This window comes from Nerophis ophidion, linkage group LG06 (genome assembly GCF_033978795.1).
Source record: "Nerophis ophidion isolate RoL-2023_Sa linkage group LG06, RoL_Noph_v1.0, whole genome shotgun sequence".
In the NCBI taxonomy this organism is placed as follows: domain Eukaryota; kingdom Metazoa; phylum Chordata; class Actinopteri; order Syngnathiformes; family Syngnathidae; genus Nerophis; species Nerophis ophidion.
This window is the reverse complement of record NC_084616.1, coordinates 10,957,332-10,980,581: the sequence shown is the minus strand read 5'-3', so window position 1 is coordinate 10,980,581 and position 23,250 is coordinate 10,957,332. Positions and strand designations below refer to the sequence as shown.

Here is a 23,250-nt window from a genome sequence, read left to right as displayed (position 1 = left end):
TAAGAGCCATATCATATTTTTTTAGCACTGAACACAACTAAACGCGTGCATTTTTAAGTAAGACCAACATTATAATAGGTATCTTATTCTTTGTAATAACATTGTTATTCTGAAGCTAACTGTGGAGGGGGGCGTGGCCTTCGGGCCTGCAGCAAAGCGGGGTGTGCCAGGACCGGCCTCGAAATCAGCGACAGGTGCGTAGACGGCCCACCTGAGCCTTCTTATAAGCAGCAGCCAGGAGGAGAGACGGGGTTGGAGCTAGAGCTAGAGCCAGAGCGCGAGCGAGAACAAAAGAGAAAAAGACAATTGCTGGAAAGCAACTGAGAGACTTAATGAAAAATAAAACAATATTGTAACCCCAGGCTCTCATGTCTCCTAATACGCTTCTTCCTTAGAGACGTTGTATGTGTAAGAAATATGTCACTATAATTACTTGATACTTGTTTGATACTCTAACCCAGTGGTATCAAACTCATTTTAGACCATGGGTCACATGGAGAAAAATCTACCAGACTGGTAAAATCACGGCACGATAACTTAAAAATAAAGACAACTTCAGATTGTTTTCTTTGTTTAAAAATAGAACAAGCACATTCTGAAAATGTACATATCATATTGTTGTTGGGTTTGTTTGTTTTTTTACAGTTTAACCGTTGCGTTTAATAGTATATATACTTTGTAGTTATTTATATTTTCTGAAAAAATTATGTGATATTGGTGTTAATTTTCAATTTATCAAGATAAATAAATGATAAATGGGTTGTACTTGTATAGCGCTTTTCTACCTTCAAGGTACTCAAAGCGCTTTGACACTACTTCCACATTTACCCATTCACACCCTGATGGAGGGAGCTGCCATGCGAGGCGCTAACCAGCACCCATCAGGAGCAAGGGTGAAAGTGTCTTGCTCAGGACACAACAGACGTGACGAGTTTGGTACTAGGTGGGGATTGAACCAGGAACCTTCGGGTTGCGCTGGGCCACTCTTCCACTGCGCCACGCCGTCCCCATAATAACAAAAATACTATCAAAATCAAGCTACTGCACTAACATTTGGTTTATTATTTTTGTTTACATATGTAGCCTTTTCTACAAAGATACAAATAATTGCTATTGCGACATCTAGTGGACACATTTAGAACAGCAGTTTCTTTCATTTAAAAAAGTTAATTTTTATACTTGGCAAACTCATCCCGGGGGCCGGATAAAACCCGTTTGCGGGCCCGATCCGACCCACGGGCCGTACGTTTGACACCCCTGCTCTAACCAGTAGGCCTACTCAGCGGCCTAGTGGTTAGAGTGCCCGCCCTGGGTTGTGAGTTCAAACACCGGGCGAGTCATACCAAATACTAGAAAAATGGAACCCATTACCTCCCTGCTCGGCACTCAGCATCAAGGGTTGGAATTGGGGGTTACATCACCAAAAATGATTTACGGCGCGCGTCCACCGCTGCTGCTCACTGCTCCCCTCACCTCCCAGGGGGTGATCGAGGGTGATGGGTCAAAAGCAGAGAATAATTTCACCACACCTAGTGTGTGTGTGACAATCATTGGTACTTTAACATTGACAAGTGTGCTGTTTACACTTTAACTGTCAATTAAAGTCACTTACTACATACAGCTAGCTTTTGTGCTATAGTGTGCTTAGCTGTTGTGTAGCTGCTAATAGCCTGCCATGTTTATGACTTGACTAACATACAAGAAAATACCAACCTTCTGTGCTTATTGTAGGACACTATAGCAGTAATGTAAAAGCATCATAGCATGATGAACATCCATTTCAGGGTCGCGGGGGGTGCTAACAGTGTTTCAATATTCCGCCCCCCTCAGGCGCCGCACTGCGAGCACGCCTTCTGCAATGCCTGCATCACGCAGTGGTTCGCCCAGCAGCAGATCTGCCCCGTGGACCGCACGGTGGTGACGCTGGCCCACCTGCGGCCGGTGCCCCGCATCATGCGCAACATGCTGTCCAAGCTGCAGATCAACTGCGACAACGCCACCTTCGGCTGCACGGCCACGCTGCGGCTGGACCAGCTGCAGTCGCACCTGAAGGACTGCGAGCACAACCCCAAGAGGCCCGTCAAGTGTGAGGGATGCGGGTGAGTGTCACGCCTGCAGATCCATGTACACGATGAACACGTAAGGATGTGCATGTATTCCTGAATCATATCTTTTACAATGACTTCATTCTCGAATTTGAATAATTGCCGCATGTGCATGTAGTTTTTTTCAAAAGAAGCTTAAAAAAAAAAAAGTGCTGCATGTACGGTACATGTCCAAAGTTTGGACACAATCTTTCTCGTTCAATGCGTTTTCATGACTTTTTACATTCTAGATCAGGGGTGTCAAACTCAAATACAGTGTGGGCCAAAATTTAAAACTGAACAAAGCCGCGGGCCAAGGTTGAACAAATTAACCTTTTAGGTGGTAGCGTGTATTGTAGTGTCCCGGAAAAGTTAGTGCTGCAAGGGATTCTGGGTTTTTGTTCTGTTGTGTTACGGTACGGATGTTCTCCCGAAATGTGTTTGTCATTCTTGTTTGGTGTGGGTTCACAGTGTGGCACATATTTTTAACAGTGTTAAAGTTGTTTATACGGCCACCCTCAAGTGTTGACCAAGGCTGTTGACCAAATATGCTTGCATTCACTTATGAGTGTGTATAAGCCGCTTACATTATGAAGATGTTTGTATGTAGCATAAGCGGACATGACGACAGGTTTTAGAGAACGTTAAAGGCAGTGCCTTTAAGGCACAGCCCCCAATATTGTTGTCCGGGTGGAAATCGGGAAATATTCGGGAGAATGGTTGCCCAGGGAGATTTTCGGGAGGGGCACTGAACTTCGGAAGTCTCCCGGGAAAATCGGGAGGGTTGGCAAGTATGAATATTAGCGGTGAATGCGGTGTTACAGCTCTAATGTTAATTTGATATTGCCTCAAGGGCCAAATGAAATTACATGTCAGGCCAAAATTGGCCCGCGGGCAGAGTTTGACACACATGTTCTAGATCAAGATTTTTTCAACCTTTTTTGAGCCAAGGCACTTTTTTGCGTTGGAAAAATGCAGAGTCACACCACCAGCAGAAATCTTTAAAAACAAAACTCTGTTGACAGTAAAAAGTCGTTGTTGGGTCGTAATTGTTGGATATGACTTTAAAGCATAACCAAGCATGCATCACTATAGCTCTTGTCTCAAAGTAGGTGTACTGTCACCACCTGTCACATCACACCCTGACAGTTTTCCTGTGTGTAGTGTTTTAGTTCTTGTCTTGCGCTCCTATTTTGGTGGCATTTTCTCTCTTTTTGGTATTTTCCTGTAGCAGTTTAATGTCTTCCTTTGAGCGATATTCCCAGCATCTACTTTGTTTTTATCCCTCTTCGTGGAGACATTGTCATATCATGTTCGGATGTACATTGTGGACGCCGTCTTTGCTCCACAGTAAGTCTTTGCTGTCATCCAGCGTTTTGTTTTTGTTTACTTTGTAGCCAGTTGAGTTTTAGTTTTATTCTGCGTAGCCTTCCTTAAGCTTCAATGCCTTTTCTTAGTGGCACTTACCTTTTGTCTATTGTTTAAGAATTAGACACCTTTTTACCTGCACGCTGGACATCTACAAAGCAATTAGCTACCGGCCGCCACCTACTGATATGGAAGAGTATTACACGGTTACTCTGCCAAGCTCTAGACAGCACCAACACTCAACAACAACACATCATTTGCAGACTATAATTACTGGTTTGCAAAAAATATTTTTACCCCAAATAGGTGAAATCAGATCATTTTCCCACGGCACACCAGACTGTTGAAAAACACTGTTCAGGATTGTTACATCAAAAACTATGAATGAACACATTTGGAGTAATGTAAAGGTGAAATGACTGAAAACATGTTTTATGTTCTAGTTTGTTCAAAATAGCCACTGCTATGCACACTCTTGGCATTCTCCCCATGAGCTTCAAGCACACCTGTGAAGTGAAGTGATTACCTCTTGAAGCTCATGGAGAGAATGCCCTGGGTGTGCAAAGCAGTAATCCGAGCAAAGGGTGGCTACTTTTGAAGAAACTAGAATATAAACCGTACCATACCAACTTTATTCATAAAGCCCTTTAAAGCGGTTTAGCTCGGTTGGTAGAGTGGCCGTGCCAGCAACTTAAGGGTTGCAGGTTCGATTCCCGCTTCCGCCATCCTAGTCACTGCTGTTGTGTCCTTGGGCAAGACACTTTACCCACCTGCTCCCAGTGCCACCCACACTGGTTTGAATGTAACTTAGATATTGGGTTTCACTATGTAAAGCGCTTTGTGTCACTAGAGAAAAAGCGCTATATAAATATAATTCACTTCACTTCACTTCACAAAACAACCACAGTTGAAGAACAAAGGGTTGTACACCATAAAGAAATACAGGCAAAGGACAGACTAAAATATAACATATAAACAGAAGTAAAATACACATTGAAAAAGCAAATACAAATTACCCTAAGAACAATTTGTTGGATAAAAAGCAGTTAAAAACAGTTTAAATTCTCATGCTAAATAAAAATGGGTTTTTCAGTTTTCAGTTATTAGTTAGTACATAACCCCACATGTGTTCATTCATAGTTTTGATGCCTTCAGTGACAATCTACAATGTAAATAGTCATGAAAATAAAGAAAACGCATTGATTGAGAAGGTGTGTCAAACTTTTGGCCTGTATTGTATATCAAGACAAATATTTCTGTTATTATCAATCAATCAATCAATGTTTACTTATATAGCCCTAAATCACTAGTGTCTCAAAGGGCTGCACAAACCACTACGACATCCTCGGTAGGCCCACATAAGGGCAAGGAAAACTTACCGAAATAACAGAATACATTTACTGTAACTTGGCATTTAGAGGGGTCTAAATACTGGCTAAATATCGCAACCAGTGTTACTTAATTGGCAGCACTAATCTCTCCTGCTACGTCTTCTTATTCTCTGGCAGACCAGTTGCATGTAAGCAAAGTTGTGATGCATATCGCTACATAACAGAAGTGCCCCTATCTTTTTTGGCTGTCAAATTTTTTGGTGTCGGGCCAACATAATTAAATGCGTGAATGCGAAACGCGCCTGTGAAGTACATTATGCTTGCTGGTGGTGTGTGTTTGTGAAAAAGAAATCTGTGAAGGTGTCATGCACAACAATAAAGTGCCTTGTTTATGATGGTGTTAAAAAGAGCCTGAAGCTCAGCAGAACAATAATGTGCACAAGACAACGTAAACAACGTGTGAAAAGAGTCAGATGACAACAAACATTGCCAAGATGTCAATGTAGTTCATGTGCTAACTTCACTAGCCTGGGGAACCTCACTCTATGTTCTAAAATACAAACCCTGGCAAACTCGGCTGCAATCAGCAGACTTGGAGGATGTTCATTCAGTTCTTTCATTTTGTAGAAAAAAAGTAGTTTGAAGCTGACAGTTTGATTGTAAAAGATGTCCATTGAGGACCTGGTCTGAGAAGTATAAACAACGTACTAAAGGCCTACTGAAATGAGATTTTCTTATTTAAACTGGGATAGCAGGTCCATTCTATGTGTCATATTTGATCATTTCGTGAAATTGCCATATTTTTGCTGAAAGGATTTAGTAGAGAACATCGACGATAAAGTTCTCAACTTTTGGTCGCTAAAAAAAACGGCTTGCCTGTACCGGAAGTAGCAGACGATGTGCGCGTGACGTCACGGGTTGTTGGGGTCTTCACATCCTCACATTGTTTATAATCATAGCCACCAGCAGCTAGAGCAATTCCGACCGAGAAAGCGACAATTTCTCCATTAATTTGAGCGAGGATGAAAGATTTGTGGATGAGGATAGTGAGAGTGAAGGACTAGAAGAAAAAAAAAAGGCGTGGGCAGTGGGAGCGATTCAGATGTTATTAGACTCATTTACTAGGATAATTCTGGAAAGTCCCTTATCTGCTTATTGTGTTACTAGTGTTTTAGTGAGATTCAATCAATCAATCAATGTTTACTTATATAGCCCTAAATCACTAGTGTCTCAAAGGGCTGCACAAACCACCACGACATCCTCGGTAGGCCCACATAAGGGCAAGGAAAACTCACACCCAGTGGGACATCGGTGACAATAATGACCCAGTGGGACGTCGGTGACAATGATGACTATGAGAACCTTGGAGAGGAGGAAAGCAATGGATGTCGAGCGGGTCTAACATGATACTGTGAAAGTTCAATCCACAATGGATCCAACACAGTCGCGAGAGTCCAGTCCAAAGCGGATCCAACACAGCAGCGAGAGTCCCGTTCACAGCGGAGCCAGCAGGAAACCATCCCAAGCGGAGGCGGATCAGCAGCGCAGAGATGTCCCCAGCCGATACACAGGCAAGCAGTACATGGCCACCGGATCGGACCGGACCCCTCCACAAGGGAGAGTGGGACATAGAAGAAAAAGAAAAGAAACGGCAGATCAACTGGTCTAAAAAGGGAGTCTATTTAAAGGCTAGAGTATACAAATGAATTTTAAGGTGAGACATAAATGCTTCTACTGAGGTGGCATCTCGAATTGTTACCGGGAGGGCATTCCAGAGTACTGGAGCCCGAACGGAAAACGCTCTATAGTCCGCAGACTTTTTTTGGGCTTTGGGAATCACTAATAAGATTATATGGTACCTGAAAGCCGGAGGGGTGTCTCCGGTGGGAGGAGGTAAGAGAGTCTGCAGCTGCAGGAGGACGCAAGCTCCGCTCATGTCTACGGTAAGAACCGACTTATTAGCACAATTTTATCACCGAAACCTGCCAATTAGGGTTAGGTCAGGAACCATGTTTGCTTGACCGTTATGTTCCATGGTAAAGCTTCACCTTTGGGAATGTAAACAAGGAAACACCGTTTGTGTTGCTAAATGCAGCTGCAATACACCACTTTCCACCAACAGCATTCTTCTTTGACGTCTCCATTATTAATTGAACAAATTGCAAAAGATTCAGCAACACAGATGTCCAGAATACTGTGTAATTATGCGATGAAAAGAGACGACTTTTACCCGTGAGCGGTGCTGGGTGAACATGTTTGCTACCACCGGGAACGACGTTTTCAACAGGACACTTGGCGGGAAATTTAAAATTGCAATTTAGTAAACTAAAAAGGCTGTATTGGCATGTGTTGCAATGTTAATATTTCATCATTGATATATAAACGTTCAGACTGCGTGGTTGTTAGTAGTGGCTTTCAGTAGGCCTTTAATATTCAGTGTTTTATTGTTCATAGTTAATATTGTGAATCCAACTTTCTTTATTTTCATGTACGTTTTGGGTGTCCCATTCAGTAAAAAACTGACTTAAGCAGATCTAAATGTTTATATATCATTTATATACACGCAAACATTTTTTCTCTCAATGTGGCCCCCGAGTCCTCAACTCTGGTAGGTCGTGTCTCTTGCTGAAAGAGTACCAATGATACATGTCCGTCACTAAGGCAGATGTCAGAACATGTCTTCATTCTGCTCCTCTGCGGCAGCCTGGAGATGCCCAAGGACGAGCAGCCCAACCATAACTGCATCAAGCACTTGCGGAGTGTGGTCCAGCAGCAGCAGACCAAGGTCTCGGAGCTGGAGAAGACTGTGGTGGAACATAAACACCAGCTGGGCGAGCAAGTAAGGACACACTTGTCTCTTCAAAAATAAAAGTTCTCCTGCTCGGACCTTTTTAATAAAAGGAGGGTGTGGCGAGCTCCTTTGGACTCACTGTGGCGCTCTCACACTCCAGAAACGGGACATTCAGCTGCTCAAGGCGTACATGCGCGCCATCCGCAGCGCTAACCCCAACCTGCAGAACCTGGAGGAGACCATCGAGTACAACGAGATCTTGGAGTAAGTCTTCTCCTGTGCTCCCGCGTGATATTTGTACACAGTGTCTGACAATCATGCATGATATTTATGAACAATATCTGACAATCATGCATGATATTTATGAACAATATCTGACAATCATGCATGATATTTATGAACAATATCTGACAATCATGCATGATATTTATGAACAATATCTGCCAATCATGCATGATATTTATAAACAATATCTGACAATCATGCATGATATTATAAACAATTTCTGACAATCATGCATTATATTTGTATACAGTATGACAATCATGCATGATATTTGTATACAGTATCTGACAATCATGCATGATATTTGTATACAGTATGACAATCATGCATGATATTTGTATACAGTATGACAATCATGCATGATATTTATAAACAATATCTGACAATCATGCATGATATTTGTATACAGTATGACAATCATGCATGATATTTGTATACAGTGTCTGACAATCATGCTTGATATTTATAAAAAATATCTGACACTAATGCATGATATTTATATACAGTCTGACAATCATGCATGATATTTGTATACAGTCTGACAATCATGCATGATATTTATAAACAATATCTGACAATCATGCATGATATTTGTATACAGTGTCTGACAATCATGCATGATATTTATAAAAAATATCTGACACTAATGCATGATATTTATATACAGTATGACAATCATGCATGATATTTATGAACAATATCTGACAATCATGCATGATATTTGTATACAGTATGATAATCATGCATGATATTTATGAACAATATCTGACAATCATGCATGATATTTATAAACAATATCTGACAATCATGCATGATATTTGTAGACAGTGTCTGACAATCATGCATGATATTTATAAAAAATATCTGACACTAATGCATGATATTTATATACAGTATGACAATCATGCATGATATTTGTATACAGTATGACAATCATGCATGATATTTATAAACAATATCTGACAATCATGCATGATATTTGTATACAGTATGACAATCATGCATGATATTTATAAACAATATCTGACAATCATGCATGATATTTGTATACAGTATGACAATTATGCATGATATTTATAAACAATATCTGACAATCATGCATGATATTTATAAAAAATATCTGACACTAATGCATGATATTTATATACAGTATGACAATCATGCATGATATTTATAAACAATATCTGACAATCATGCATGATATTTGTATACAGTATGACAATCATGCATGATATTAGTATACAGTATGACAATTATCCATGATATTTATAAACAATATCTGACAATCATGCATGATATTTATAAACAATATCTGACACTAATGCATGATATTTATATACAGTATGACAATCATGCATGATGTTTGTATACAGTATGACAATCATGCGTGATATTTATAAACAATATCTGACAATCATTTATGATATTTGTATACAGTATGACAGTCATGCATGATATTTGTTTACAGTATGACAATCATGCATGATTAGGGATAATGTTTGATAAGAAATTATCGAGTTTGACCCTACTATCGAATCCTATTATCGAATCCTCTTATCGAACCGATTCCTTATCGATTCCAGATAGGATGTTGTACTTGGAAAAAAATATATATATTTGGTTTAACAAAAGCTCACTTTTATTATATAAGAAAAACATAAAATCTAATAAATATTGACTGTTACCCCCCTAAAAAATAAAATAAATATTGACTGTTGTTACCCAAAGTATATTAAGTGGGATTTTTCTGAAAAACAAATATATACAGTAACACAAAAACACCTTGTCTCTGTGATCACTATAGGTGTATAAATAATAATATAGTGTTGTTTTTGCACACATTTTTGCACTTTATTTCTTTATTGAAAGAAAATTCTATGAAGAGAAAAGTTGTTTGCAAATGTGGTTACAATGCTAAAATATGAAAAGTTAAAGCTAAAAAAAGAAATACACTTTATTGAGTTAACATTATTTCTTTATGAGCTAGGGAATATAGCAACTACACTACCCAGCATGCAACGGGAGTGACGAGCATGCGCGGTAGCCCTGAAAAGTGTTGTTGCATGTCGTCACCCGCCAGTAAACGTCAAGAACTCAGCCAACATGCCTCGTCTGCATTATTTATAATTAGACAGACAACACATATACAGTGAGATTTTGCTTTGTTTACAAGGAAAGAAAAACAAAAGTTAAAAAGGGGGATATGTTGTGTATATATATATATATATATATGTATGTGTGTGCTGCGGTTGCTTTAGGAAGGTTGCGACAGCTGCCGTAAAGGGGGTGCGTTGCTAGCCTGGTTGCTATGTTTCCGGTTGGTGGTAAAAGTGTTGGTCATGTGTTTGTACCCTGCTCAAATCTCTCAGTAAAGTTATTCATTGGATTATGTCTTTTGTTTTGAACTTTATTACACCTTGGAGCACTTTTTCCCGTCCGTTGTTTTCGTGCTTTCGCTATCTGCGCCTAACGACTGAGCTACGTGACGTCCTTTCTTGTGATGTCTCACAGAGCATTTCTGGTCGGGACGGATTTGAATAAAGAACCAACTCTTTTTCTTTACTATAGTGGTCTCGAGAACGGGTACCGGTTATCAAAAAGGGGTTCGAGTCCGAGGACTCGGTTCTTTTCTTATCGAACAACCGGGAAAAACGGTTTCGTGTATCATCCCTATGCGTGATATTTGTATACAGTATGACAATCATGCATGATATTTGTATACAGTGTCTGACAATCATGCATGATATTTGTATACAGTGTCTGACAATCATGCATGATATTTGTATACAGTGTCTGACAATCATGCATGATATTTGTATACAGTATCTGACAATCATTCATGATATTTGTATACAGTATCTGACAATCATGCATGATATTTGTATATAGTATGACAATCATGCATGATATTTGTATACAGTATCTGACAATCATGCATGATATTTGTACACAGTGTCTGACAATCATGCATGATATTTGTATACAGTATGACAATCATGCATGATATTTGTATACAGTATCTGACAATCATGCATGATATTTGTACACAGTGTCTGACAATCATGCATGATATTTGTATACAGTATCTGACAATCATGCATGATATTTGTATATAGTATGACAATCATGCATGATATTTGTATACAGTATCTGACAATCATGCATGATATTTGTACACAGTGTCTGACAATCATGCATGATATTTGTATACAGTATGACAATCATGCATGATATTTTTATACAGTATCTGACAATCATGCATGATATTTGTATACAGTATCTGACACTCATGCATGATATTTGTATACAGTATGACAATCATGCATGATATTTGTATACAGTATCTGACAATCATGCATGATATTTGTATACAGTGTGACAATCATGCATGATATTTGTATACAGTATCTTACAATCATGCATGATATTTGTATACAGTATGACAATCATGCATGATATTTGTTTACAGTATCTGACAATCATGCATGATATTTGTATACAGTATCTGACAATCATGCATGATATTTGTATACAGTATGACAGTCATGCATGATATTTGTATACAGTATCTGACAATCATGCATGATATTTGTATACAGTATCTGACAATCATGCATGATATTTGTATACAGTATGAAAATCCTGCATGATATTTGTATACAGTATCTGACAATCATGCATGATATTTGTATACAGTGTCTGACAATCATGCATGATATTTGTATACAGTGTCTGACAATCATGCATGATATTTGTATACAGTATCTGACAATCATGCATGATATTTGTTTACAGTATGACAATCATGCATGATATTTGTATACAGTGTCTGACAATCATTCATATTTGTATACAGTGTCAAAATAAACTTCTAACACATTGGTCTTTCTACTAGACTCATTGAAACATGCATTTTAATACATCAAATATATATATTTTTTAAATAGTATGCTATTTGTTTTGTTTTTTTCTTAAAATATGTATTTTATCAAAACAAACTTCTAAGACATTGTTCTTTCCACTGGACTCATTGAAACATATATAGAAAAAAATTGTCATTATGGGGTATTTGTGTGTGTGTAGAAGCGCTGTAGATTAATTTAGAGGACTAACATGAGAGTAAAACTAAGAGGCATTTATGTCAAAAGACAAGACCAATTTCAAACTACTGTCCCAAAATGAACACTTTTTCCGGAAAATTCCTCAAAGCGCTCCACTTGACGTTTTGATGAATGAATATTTAAATATTTAGGTTCACTTGTTGTCAACTCTACTGGACTCATTGAAACATGTCCTTTTTAAATTGTTTTAAAAATTAAAACACAAACAAAATCTTTACATAGGTTATGATTATTACATCAAATATTTTATCTTTTTTTTTTTAATGGTATGCTATTTGTTTCGGGGTTTTTTTTAATATGTATTTGATCAAGATAAACTTCTGACACATTCTTCTTTTTACTAGATTCATTGAAACATGCATTTTAAATGTTTGTTTTTAAATGAAAACACAAACAAAATCTTTACCTGGGTTATGATATTACATCAAATGTTGTATCTTTAAAAAAAAAAAATTCATTTGTTTCGTTTTTTCTTAGAATATTTTTTCTATCAAAATAAACTTCTAACAAATTGTTCTTTCTACTGGACTCATTGAAACATATAATTTTCAATTTTTAAAAAAATAAAAACACAACATTTTTACCTAGGTTATGATTACTACATCAAATATTTTATCTTTTTAAAAAAAATTGTATGCTATTTGTTTTGTTTTTTCTTAAAATATGTATTTTATCAAAATAAACTTCTAAGACTTTATTCTTTCTACTGGACATATTGAAACATGTCAATTTTACATTTTTTAAAAATTAAAATACAAAATTTTTACCTCGGTTTTGATTATTATATCAAATATATATATATATATATATATTTTTTTTTTTTTAAATAGTACGCTATTTGTTTCGTTTTTTCTTAAAATATGTATTTTATCAAAATAAACTTCTAAGATTTGGTTCTTTCTACTGGACTCCTTGAAACATGTCAATTTTACATTTTTTAAATATTTAAATACAAGCAGAATTTTTACCTCGGTTATGATTATTTCATCAAATATATATATATATATTTTTTAAAATAGTATGCTATTTGTTTCATTTTTTTCTTAAAATATGTATTTTATCAAAATATACTTCTAACACATTGTTCTTTCTACTGGACTCATTGAAACATAATTTTAATTTTTTTTTTAAATAAAAACAACATTTTTACCTAGGTTATGATTACTACATCAAATATTTTATCTTTTAAAAAAAAATTGTATGCTATTTGTTTTGTTTTTTCTTAAAATATGTATTTTATCAAAATAAACTTCTAAGATTTTGTTCTTTCTACTGGACTCATTGAAGCATGTCAATTTTACATTTTTTTAAAATTAAAATACAAACAAAATCTTTACCCCGGTTTTGATGAATACATCAAATATACATATATTTTTTTAAATAGTATCCTATTTGTTTTGTTTTTTCTTAAAATATGTATTTTATCAAAATAAACTTCTCAGACATTGTTCTTTCCACTGGACTCATTGAAACATATAATTTTTAATTAAAAAAAAAATAAAAACACAACATTTTTACCTAGGTTATGATTACTACATCAAATATTTTGTCTTCAAAAAAAAAAAATAGTATGCTATTTGTTTTGTTTTTTCTTAAAATATGTATTTTATCAAAATAAACTTCTAACACATTGTTCTTTCTACTAGACTCATTGAAACATGCATTTTAAATGTTTGTTTTTAAATGAAAACACAAACAAAATCTTTACCTAGGTTATGATATTACATCAAAAACTGTATCTTTTTTTTTTAAATGTTATTTGTTTAGTTTTTTCTTAGAATATGTATTTTATCAAAACAATCTTCTAACACATTGTTCTTTTTACTTGACTCATTGAAACATATAATTTTTAATTAAAAAAAAAATAAAAACACAACATTTTTACCTAGGTTATGATTACTACATCAAATATTTTGTCTTCAAAAAAAAAAATAGTATGCTATTTGTTTTGTTTTTTCTTAAAATATGTATTTTATCAAAATAAACTTCTAACACATTGTTCTTTCTACTAGACTCATTGAAACATGCATTTTAAATGTTTGTTTTTAAATGAAAACACAAACAAAATCTTTACCTAGGTTATGATATTACATCAAAAACTGTATCTTTTTTAAAAAAATGTTATTTGTTTAGTTTTTTCTTAGAATATGTATTTTATCAAAACAATCTTCTAACACATTGTTCTTTTTACTTGACTCATTGAAACATGTAATTTTTAATTTAAAAAAAAATAAAAACGCAACATTTTTACCTAGGTTATGATTACTAGATCAAATATTTTGTCTTCAAAAAAAAAATGTATGCTATTTGTTTCGTTTTTTCTTAAAATATGTATTTTATCAAAATAAACTTCTAAGACTTTGTTCTTTCTACTTGACTCATTGAAACATGTAAATTTTACATTTTTTAAAAATTAAAATACAACATTTTTACCTCGGTTTTGATTATTACATCAAATATATATATATATTTTTTTTTAAATAGTATGCTATTTGTTTCGTTTTTTCTTAAAATATGTATTTTATCAAAATAAACTTCTAAGACATTGTTCTTTCTACTGCACTCATTGAAACATATATGGAAAAATATTGGTATTATGGGGTATTTTTGTGTGTGTAGAAGTGCTGTAGATGAATTTAGAGGACTAACATGAGAATAAAACTACGAAGCATTTATGTCAAAAGACAAGACTGCTGTCCCAAAATGAGCATTTTTTCCGTAAAACGCCTCAAAGCGCTCCCCTTGACTCCACCCCTTGTCGTCCAGGTGGGTGAACTCCATGCAGCCCGCCAGGGTGACCCGCTGGGGCGGCATGATCTCCACCCCGGACGCCGTGCTGCAGGCCGTCATCAAGCGCTCGCTAAAGGACAGCGGCTGCCCGCTCTCCATCGTCAACGACCTGATCGAGAACGCCCACGAGCGCAACTGGCCGCAGGGCCTGGCCACGCTGGAGACGCGGCAGATGAACCGCCGCTACTACGAGAACTACGTGGCCAAGCGCATCCCGGGCAAGCAGGCGGTGGTGGTGATGGCGTGCGAGAACCAGCACATGGGCGAGGACATGATCCTGGAGCCCGGCCTGGTCATGATCTTCGCGCACGGCGTGGAGGAGATCCTTTAACTCCTTATCCCAGGGAGGGAGGAGAGAAAAAACTACCGCCGCCTTAAAGGAAGGACGACATTGTTGCCGAGCAGCGTGCGACTGACGGTGAAGACGCTGAGTGCATTACGTCATCGATTGTTCCTTTCAGCCCTTCAAGAAGAAGATGAAGGTGAGAACACTACTTTCCTCCTCACTTCATCTCATCCTGTCTGAGCTTCTTCCCAGATGCCTCACTCGTGTACATCTTGTAAATACAAATACTATATTGACTCCCAATAATCCTCCTCCTTTACTTTCTGCTCCCGTTGTCCACGGCGACTCCCGTCACGCCACCGCGCTGTGAATATTCCGCCACTTGTTCTCTTCTGTGCCATTCTCTTTTTATTTATTATTGTTTTTCTCTTGCCTTTTTACCGTCACACTTTAAAAAAAGAAAAAAAAAACTGCTTGAAAAATGAAATTTGGCCTTTCTCGCTGCATTTGAAGTTAACATCCGTCGTCGTCGTCGTCGTGTTGTTTCAGATGTGAAGTCGATGATTTAACACGCGTTTGCCTTTTTTATTCCCACGCGTTCCCTCTCGCGGTCGTTCAGCTCTGATTGTTTACGTGTTTGGCAGCGGCGGAGATTGTAAAAAAAAAAAAAAAAACCTACGGTTTGCCGGTAACCCTTTTTGAAGAAGTGAAGGGCTCGTGGCCATCGAACTGTACGGACTTAAATATTCAACGCTACTTTGTATTGTGCCCTTTTTTTTTTTTAAATTCTCTTTGCTAATGTTTTAGTTGGTTCTGTGTCTTATGTATCACGTTGTACAGACAAGAATAAAACGTCAAAAGAATGTATATGCTCACTAGATACTTGACACCACGTCCTGTTATTTCTACGTCTTTGGCAAAATGTGGCAAAGGGATCCTCAGCCTCCATGTTTTATTGATATTTTTGTCATTTTGTGTATCAAAGTTGGCTTCTTTTTACACTTGAATGAGAAAATGACACCTAAAATGACTTGAACTCAAGTGTGACGACCTAAGAATGTGGCCATATGAGGTAAGCTCGCTTATTTCCAAAATGAAGTCTTTGTTGTAGTTATTATATACTTTTTTAGTGTTTTTATTACTCTGGGTATTAAAACAAATCTTGAAAATACATTTTAGAGTGATTTTTTTATTTTTTTTTTAGTCTTTTTATTACTTTCGGTATTTTTTATTTTTTTTTATTCAAGATTTTAGTGTTTTTATTACTCTGGGTATTAAAACAAATCTTAAAAATACATTTTACAGTGTTTTTTTTTAAGTGTTTTTATTACTCTGGTAATTTTTTTTTTCAAGATTTTAGTGTTTAATTACTCTGGGCATTAAAACAAATCTGAAAAATACTTTTTAGAGTGATTTTTTTGTGTGTGTTTTTGTTACACTGGGTATTTTTTTTCAACAAGATTTTAGTGTTTTTTTTACTCTGTGTATTAAAACAAATCTTAAAAATAACATTTCCAGTGATTATTTTAGTGTTTTTAGTACTCAGGGTGTAATTTTTTTCAAGATTTTTGTGTTTTTAATACTCTGGGTATTAATATTTTTCCAAGATTTTAGCCTTTTTACTACGCTAGGTACTAAAATGTATTTTTAAGATTTGTTTTAATGCCCAGAGTAATAAAAACACTATAAAAAAATCACTCTAAAATGTATTTTTAAGATTTGTTTTAGAGTGGACAATGTGTTTTCAAAGCTTAATTATTGAAATACATTTAAAAACAACTAAACATGATCTTCAACCTCCATGTTGTATTGATATTTTTGTCATTTTGTGTATCAAAGTTGGCTTCTTTTTACACTTGAATGAGAAAATGACACCTAATATGACTTGAACTCAAGTTTAAGGAAGGAAAGTGCTTGTCGTGTGACGACCTAAGAATGTGGCCATATGAGGTAAGCTCGCTTATTTCCAAAATGAAGTCTTTGTTGTAGTAATTATATACTTTTTTTTGTTTTTATTACTCTGGGTATTAAAACAAATCTTGAAAATACATTTTAGAGTGATTTTTAAAAAAAATTTTTTTTTTTTGTGTTTTTATTACTCTCGGTATATTTAATTTTTTTTAATTCAAGATTTTAGTGTTTTTATTACTCTGGGTATTAAAACAAATCTTAAAAATACATTTTACAGTGATTTTTTAAGTGTTTTTATTACTCTGGTAATTATTATTTTTTCAAGATTTTAGTGTTTAATTACTCTGGGCATTAAAAAAAATCTTAAAAATACATTTTAGAGTGATTTTTTGTGTGTGTTTTTATTACACTGGGTATTATTTTTTTTCTTCAAGATTTTAGTTTTTTTTTTACTCTGGGTATTAAAACAAATATTAAAAATACATTTTCCAGTGATTATTTTAGTGTTTTTAGTACTCTGGGTGTAATTTTTTTTCAAGATTTTAGTGTTTTTATTACTCTGGGTGTTAATCTTTTTGCAAGATTTTAGTGTTTTTACTACGCTAGGTACTAAAATGTATTTTTAAGATTTGTTTTAATGCCCAGAGTAATAAAAACACTACAAAAAAATCACTCTAAAATGTATTTTTAAGATTTGTTTTAGAGTGGACAATGTGTTTTCAAAGCTTAATTATTGAAATACATTTAAAAACAACTAAACGTGATCTTTAGCCTCCATGTTTTATTGATATTTTTGTCATTTTGTGTATCAAAGTTGGCTTCTTTTTACACTTGAATGAGAAAATGACACCTAAAATGACTTTAACTCAAGTTTAAGGAAGGAAAGTGCTTGTCGTGTGACGACCTAAGAATGTGGCCATATGAGGTAAGCTCGCTTATTTCCAAAATGAAGTCTTTGTTGTAGTTATTATATACTTTTTTAGTGTTTTTATTACTCTGGGTATTAAAACAAATCTTGAAAATACATTTTAGAGTGATTTTTTTTTTTTTTTTTAGTGTTTTTATTACTCTCGGTATTTTTAATTTTTTTAATTCAAGATTTTAGTGTTTTTATTACTCTGGGTATTAAAACAAATCTTAAAAATACATTTTACAGTGATTTTTTAAAGTGTTTTTATTACTCTGGTAATTTTTTTTTCAAGATTTTTGTGTTTAATTACTCTGGGCATTAAAACAAATCTTAAAAATACATTTGAGAGTGATTTTTTTTGTGTGTGTTTTTATTACACTGGGTATTATTTTTTCTTCTTCAAGATTTTAGTGTTTTTTTTACTCTGGGTATTAAAACAAATATTAAAAATACATTTTCCAGTGATTATTTTAGTGTTTTTAGTACTCTGGGTGTAATTTTTTTTCAAGATTTTAGTGTTTTTAGTACTATGTGTAATTTTTTTTCAAGATTTTAGTGTTTTTATTACTCTGGGTGTTAATCTTTTTCCAAGATTTTAGTGTTTTTACTACGCTAGGTACTAAAATGTATTTTTAAGATTTGTTTTAACAAATATTAAAAATACATTTTCCAGTGATTATTTTAGTGTTTTTAGTACTCTGGGTGTCATTTTTTTTCAAGATTTTAGTGTTTTTATTACTCTGGGTGTTAATCTTTTTCCAAAATTTTAGTGTTTTTACTACGCTAGGTACTAAAATGTATTTTTAAGATTTGTTTTAATGCCCAGAGTAATAAAAACACTACAAAAAAATCACTCTAAAATGTATTTTTAAGATTTGTTTTAGAGTGGACAATGTGTGTTAAAAGCTTAATTATTGGATTACATTTAAAAACAACTAAACATGATCTTTAGCCTCCATGTTGTATTGATATTTTTGTCATTTTGTGTATCAAAGTTGGCTTCTTTTTACACTTGAATGAGAAAATGACACCTAAAATGACTTGAACTCAAGTTTAACGAAAGAAAGTGCTTGTCGTGTGACGACCTAAGAATGTGGCCATATGAGGTAAGCTCGCTTATTTCCAAAATTAAGTCCTTGTAGTAATTATATACTTTTTTAGTGTTTTTATTACTCTGGGTATTAAAACAAATCTTGAATATACATTTTAGAGTGATTTTTTTTTTTGTGTGTGTTTTTATTACTCTCTGTATTTTTAATTTTTTTTGATTCAGGATTTTAGTGTTTTTATTACTCTGGGTATTAAAACAAATCTTAAAAATACATTTTACAATTATATTTTTAATGTTTTTATTACGCTGGTAATTAATTTTTTTTCAAGATTTTAGTGTTTTTATTACTCTGGGCATTAAAACAAATCTTGAATATACATTTTAGAGTGATTTTTTTGTGTGTGTTCTTATTAGTCTGGGTAATTTTTCTTTCTTTCAAGATTTTAGTGTTTTTATTACTCTGGGTATTGAAACAAATCTTAAAAATACATTTTACAGTGATTTTTTAAATGTTTTATTACGCTGGTAAAAAAAAATTCTCAAGATTTTAGTGTTTTTATTACTCTGGGCATTAAAACAAATCTTGAAAATACATTTTAGAGTGATTTTGTTTTTATTTTTTGTGTTTTTATTACTTTCGGTATTAAAACAAATCTTAAAAATACATTTTACAGTGATTTTTTTAAATGTTTTTATTACTCTGGTAATTATTTTTTTTTCAAGATTTTAGTGTTGAATTACTCTGGGCATTAAAACAAATCTTAAAAATACATTTTAGAGGGATTTTTTTGTGTGTGTTTTTATTACACTGGGTATTGTTTTTTTTTCAAGTTTTTAGTTGTTGTTTTTTTACTGTGGGTATTAAAATAAACCTTTAAAATACATTTGCCAGTGATTATTTTAATGTTTTTAGTACTCTGTGTAATTTTTTTTCAAGATTTTAGTGTTTTTAATACTCTGGGTATTCAATCAATCAATCAATCAATGTTTATTTATATAGCCCCAAATCACAAATGTCTCAAAGGACTGCACAAATCATTACGACTACAACATCCTCGGAAGAACCCACAAAAGGGCAAGGAAAACTCACACCCAGTGGGCAGGGAGAATTCACATTCAGTGGGACGCCAGCGACAATGCTGACTATGAGAAACCTTGGAGAGGACCTCAGATGTGGGCAACCCCCCCCCCCTCTAGGGGACCGAAAGCAATGGATGTCGAGCGGGTCTAACATGATACTGTGAAAGTTCAATCCATAGTGGCTCCAAGACAGCAGTGAGAGTCCCGTCCAAAATTTTAGCCTTTTTATTACGCTAGGTACTAAAATGTATGTTTAAGATTTGTTTTAATGCCCAGAGTAATAAAAACACACAAAAAAAAATCACTCTAAAATGTATTTTTAAGATGTGTTTTAGAGTGGACAATGTGTGTTAAAAGCATAATTATTGAAATACATTTAAAAACAACTAAACATGATCTTCGGCCTCCATGTTTTATTGATATTTTTGTCATTTTGTGTATCAAAGTTGGCTTCTTTTTACACTTGAATGAGAAAATGACACCTAAAATGACTTGAACTCAAGTTTAAGGAAGGAAAGTGCTTGTCGTGTGACGACCTAAGAATGTGGCCATATGAGGTAAGCTCGCTTATTTCCAAAATGAAGTTTTTGTTGTAGTAATTATATACTTTTTTAGTGTTTTTATTACTCTGGGTATTAAAACAAATCTTGAATATACATTTTAGAGTGACTTTTTTTTTTTTTAATTTTCTTATTAGTCTGGGTATTTTTTCTTTTGTTCAAGATTTTAGTGTTTTTATTACTCTGGGTATTAAAACAAATCTTGAAAATACATTTTAGAGTGATTTTTTTTTATTTTATTTTTTAGTGTTTTTATTACACTCGGTATTTTAAATTTTTTTTATTTCAAGATTTTAGTGTTTTTATTACTCTGGGTATTAAAACAAATCTTAAAAATACATTTTACAGTGATTTTTTAAGTGTTTTTATTACTCTGATAATTTTTTTTTTTTTTCAAGATTTTAGTGTTTAATTACTCTGGGCATTAAAACAAATCTTAAAAATACATTTTAGAGTGATTTTTTTGTGTGTGTTTTTATTACACTGGGTATTATGTTTTTTCTTCAAGATTTTAGTTTTTTTTTTACTCTGGGTATTAAAACAAATATTAAAAATACATTTTCCAGTGATTATTTTAGTGTTTTTAGTACTCTGGGTGTAATTTTTTTTCAAGATTTTAGTGTTTTTATTACTCTGGGTGTTATTCTTTTTCCAAGATTTTAGTGTTTTTACCACGCTAGGTACTAAAATGTATTTTTAGGATTTGTTTTAATGCCCAGAGTAATAAAAACACTACAAAAAAATCACTCTAAAATGTATTTTTAAGATTTGTTTTAGAGTGGACAATGTGTGTTAAAAGCTTAATTATTGAAATACATTTAAAAACAACTAAACATGATCTTTAGCCTCCATGTTTTATTGATATTTTTGTCATTTTGTGTATCAAAGTTGGCTTCTTTTTACACTTGAATGAGAAAATGACACCTAAAATGACTTGAACTCAAGTTTAAGGAAGGAAAGTGCTTGTCGTGTGACGACCTAAGAATGTGGCCATTTGAGGTAAGCTCGCTTATTTCCAAAATGAAGTCTTTGTTGTAGTAATTATATACTTTTTTAGTGTTTTTATTACTCTGGGTATTAAAACAAATCTTGAATATACATTTTAGAGTGATTTTTTTTTTTTTTACTTTTCATATTAGTCTGGGTATTTTTTCTTTTGTTCAAGATTTTAGTGTTTTTATTACTCAGGGTATTAAAACAAATCTTAAAAATACATTTTACAGTGATTTTTTAAGTGTTTTTATTACTCTGGTAATTTTTTTTTTCAAGATTTTAGTGTTTAATTACTCTGGGCATTAAAACAAATCTTAAAAATACATTTTAGAGTGATTTTTTGTGTGTGTTTTTATTACACTGGGTATTATTTTTTTTCTTCAAGATTTTAGTGTTTTTTTTACTCTGGGTATTAAAACAAATATTAAAAATACATTTTCCAGTGATTATTTTAGTGTTTTTAGTACTCTGTGTAATTTTTTTTCAAGATTTTAGTGTTTTTATTACTCTGGGTATTTATCTTTTTCCAAGATTTTTGTTTTTTATTACGCTAGGTACTAAAATGTAGTTTTAAGATTTGTTTTAATGCCCAGAGTAATAAAAACACTAAAAAAAAAATCACTCTAAAATGTATTTTTAAGATTTGTTTTAGAGTGGACAATGTGTGTTAAAAGCATAATTATTGAAATACATTTAAAAACAACTAAACATGATCTTCAGCCTCCATGTTTTATTGATATTTTTGTCATTTTGTGTATCAAAGTTGGCTTCTTTTTACACTTGAATGAGAAAATGACACCTAAAATTACTTGAACTCAAGTTTAAGGAAGGAAAGTGCTTGTCGTGTGACGACCTAAGAAGGTGAGCTCCCTCATTTCCAAAATGAAGTCCTTGTTGTAGTAATTATATACTTTTTTAGTGTTTTTATTACTCTGGGCATTAAAACAAATCTTGAAAATACATCTTAGACTGATTTTTTTTTTGTGTGTGTGTGTATGTTTTTATTACTCTGGGTATTTTTTCTTTCTTTCAAGATTTTAGTGTTTTTATTACTCTGGGTATTAAAACAAATCTTATCAATACATTTTACAGTGATTTTTTAAGTATTTGTATTACTCTGGTAATTTTTTTTTTTCAAGATTTTAGTGTTTAATTACTCTGGGCATTAAAACAAATCTTAAAAATACATTTTAGAGTGATTTTTTGTGTGTGTTTTTATTACACTGGGTATTATTTTTTTTCTTCAAGATTTTAGTGTTTTTTTTACTCTGGGTATTAAAACAAATATTAAAAATACATTTTCCAGTGATTATTTTAGTGTTTTTAGTACTCTGTGTAATTTTTTTTCAAGATTTTAGTGTTTTTATTACTCTGGGTATTTATCTTTTTCCAAGATTTTTGTTTTTTATTACGCTAGGTACTAAAATGTAGTTTTAAGATTTGTTTTAATGCCCAGAGTAATAAAAACACTAAAAAAAAAATCACTCTAAAATGTATTTTTAAGATTTGTTTTAGAGTGGACAATGTGTGTTAAAAGCATAATTATTGAAATACATTTAAAAACAACTAAACATGATCTTCAGCCTCCATGTTTTATTGATATTTTTGTCATTTTGTGTATCAAAGTTGGCTTCTTTTTACACTTGAATGAGAAAATGACACCTAAAATTACTTGAACTCAAGTTTAAG

General features: G+C 33.5%; 1 protein-coding gene and 2 long non-coding RNA genes across 4 annotated transcripts in view; all 3 read left to right on the top strand.

Moving 5' to 3' along the window:
- rnf41 (ring finger protein 41) overlaps positions 1-15,936 on the top strand; it is a 47,594-nt gene extending 31,658 nt beyond the window's left edge. For both annotated transcript variants that reach the window (XM_061902644.1, XM_061902643.1), the window contains 4 exons: positions 1,831-2,099; positions 7,487-7,622; positions 7,735-7,838; positions 14,747-15,936. In XM_061902644.1, the coding sequence (XP_061758628.1) occupies positions 1,831-2,099; positions 7,487-7,622; positions 7,735-7,838; positions 14,747-15,101 (864 nt within the window). In that variant the 3' untranslated portion in view covers positions 15,102-15,936. The remainder of the gene's footprint in view (positions 1-1,830; positions 2,100-7,486; positions 7,623-7,734; positions 7,839-14,746) is intronic.
- Positions 15,937-16,696: 760 nt separating this feature from the next.
- LOC133554193 (uncharacterized) lies at positions 16,697-17,991 on the top strand. Its single transcript, XR_009807069.1, has 2 exons — positions 16,697-17,006; positions 17,782-17,991. It is a non-coding gene; the product is annotated as an uncharacterized LOC133554193 (long non-coding RNA).
- A 3,002-nt stretch (positions 17,992-20,993) lies between these two features.
- LOC133553879 (uncharacterized) lies at positions 20,994-22,521 on the top strand. The gene is made up of 2 exons (XR_009806990.1): positions 20,994-21,567; positions 22,325-22,521. It is a non-coding gene; the product is annotated as an uncharacterized LOC133553879 (long non-coding RNA).
- The last annotated feature ends 729 nt before the right edge of the window (positions 22,522-23,250 follow it).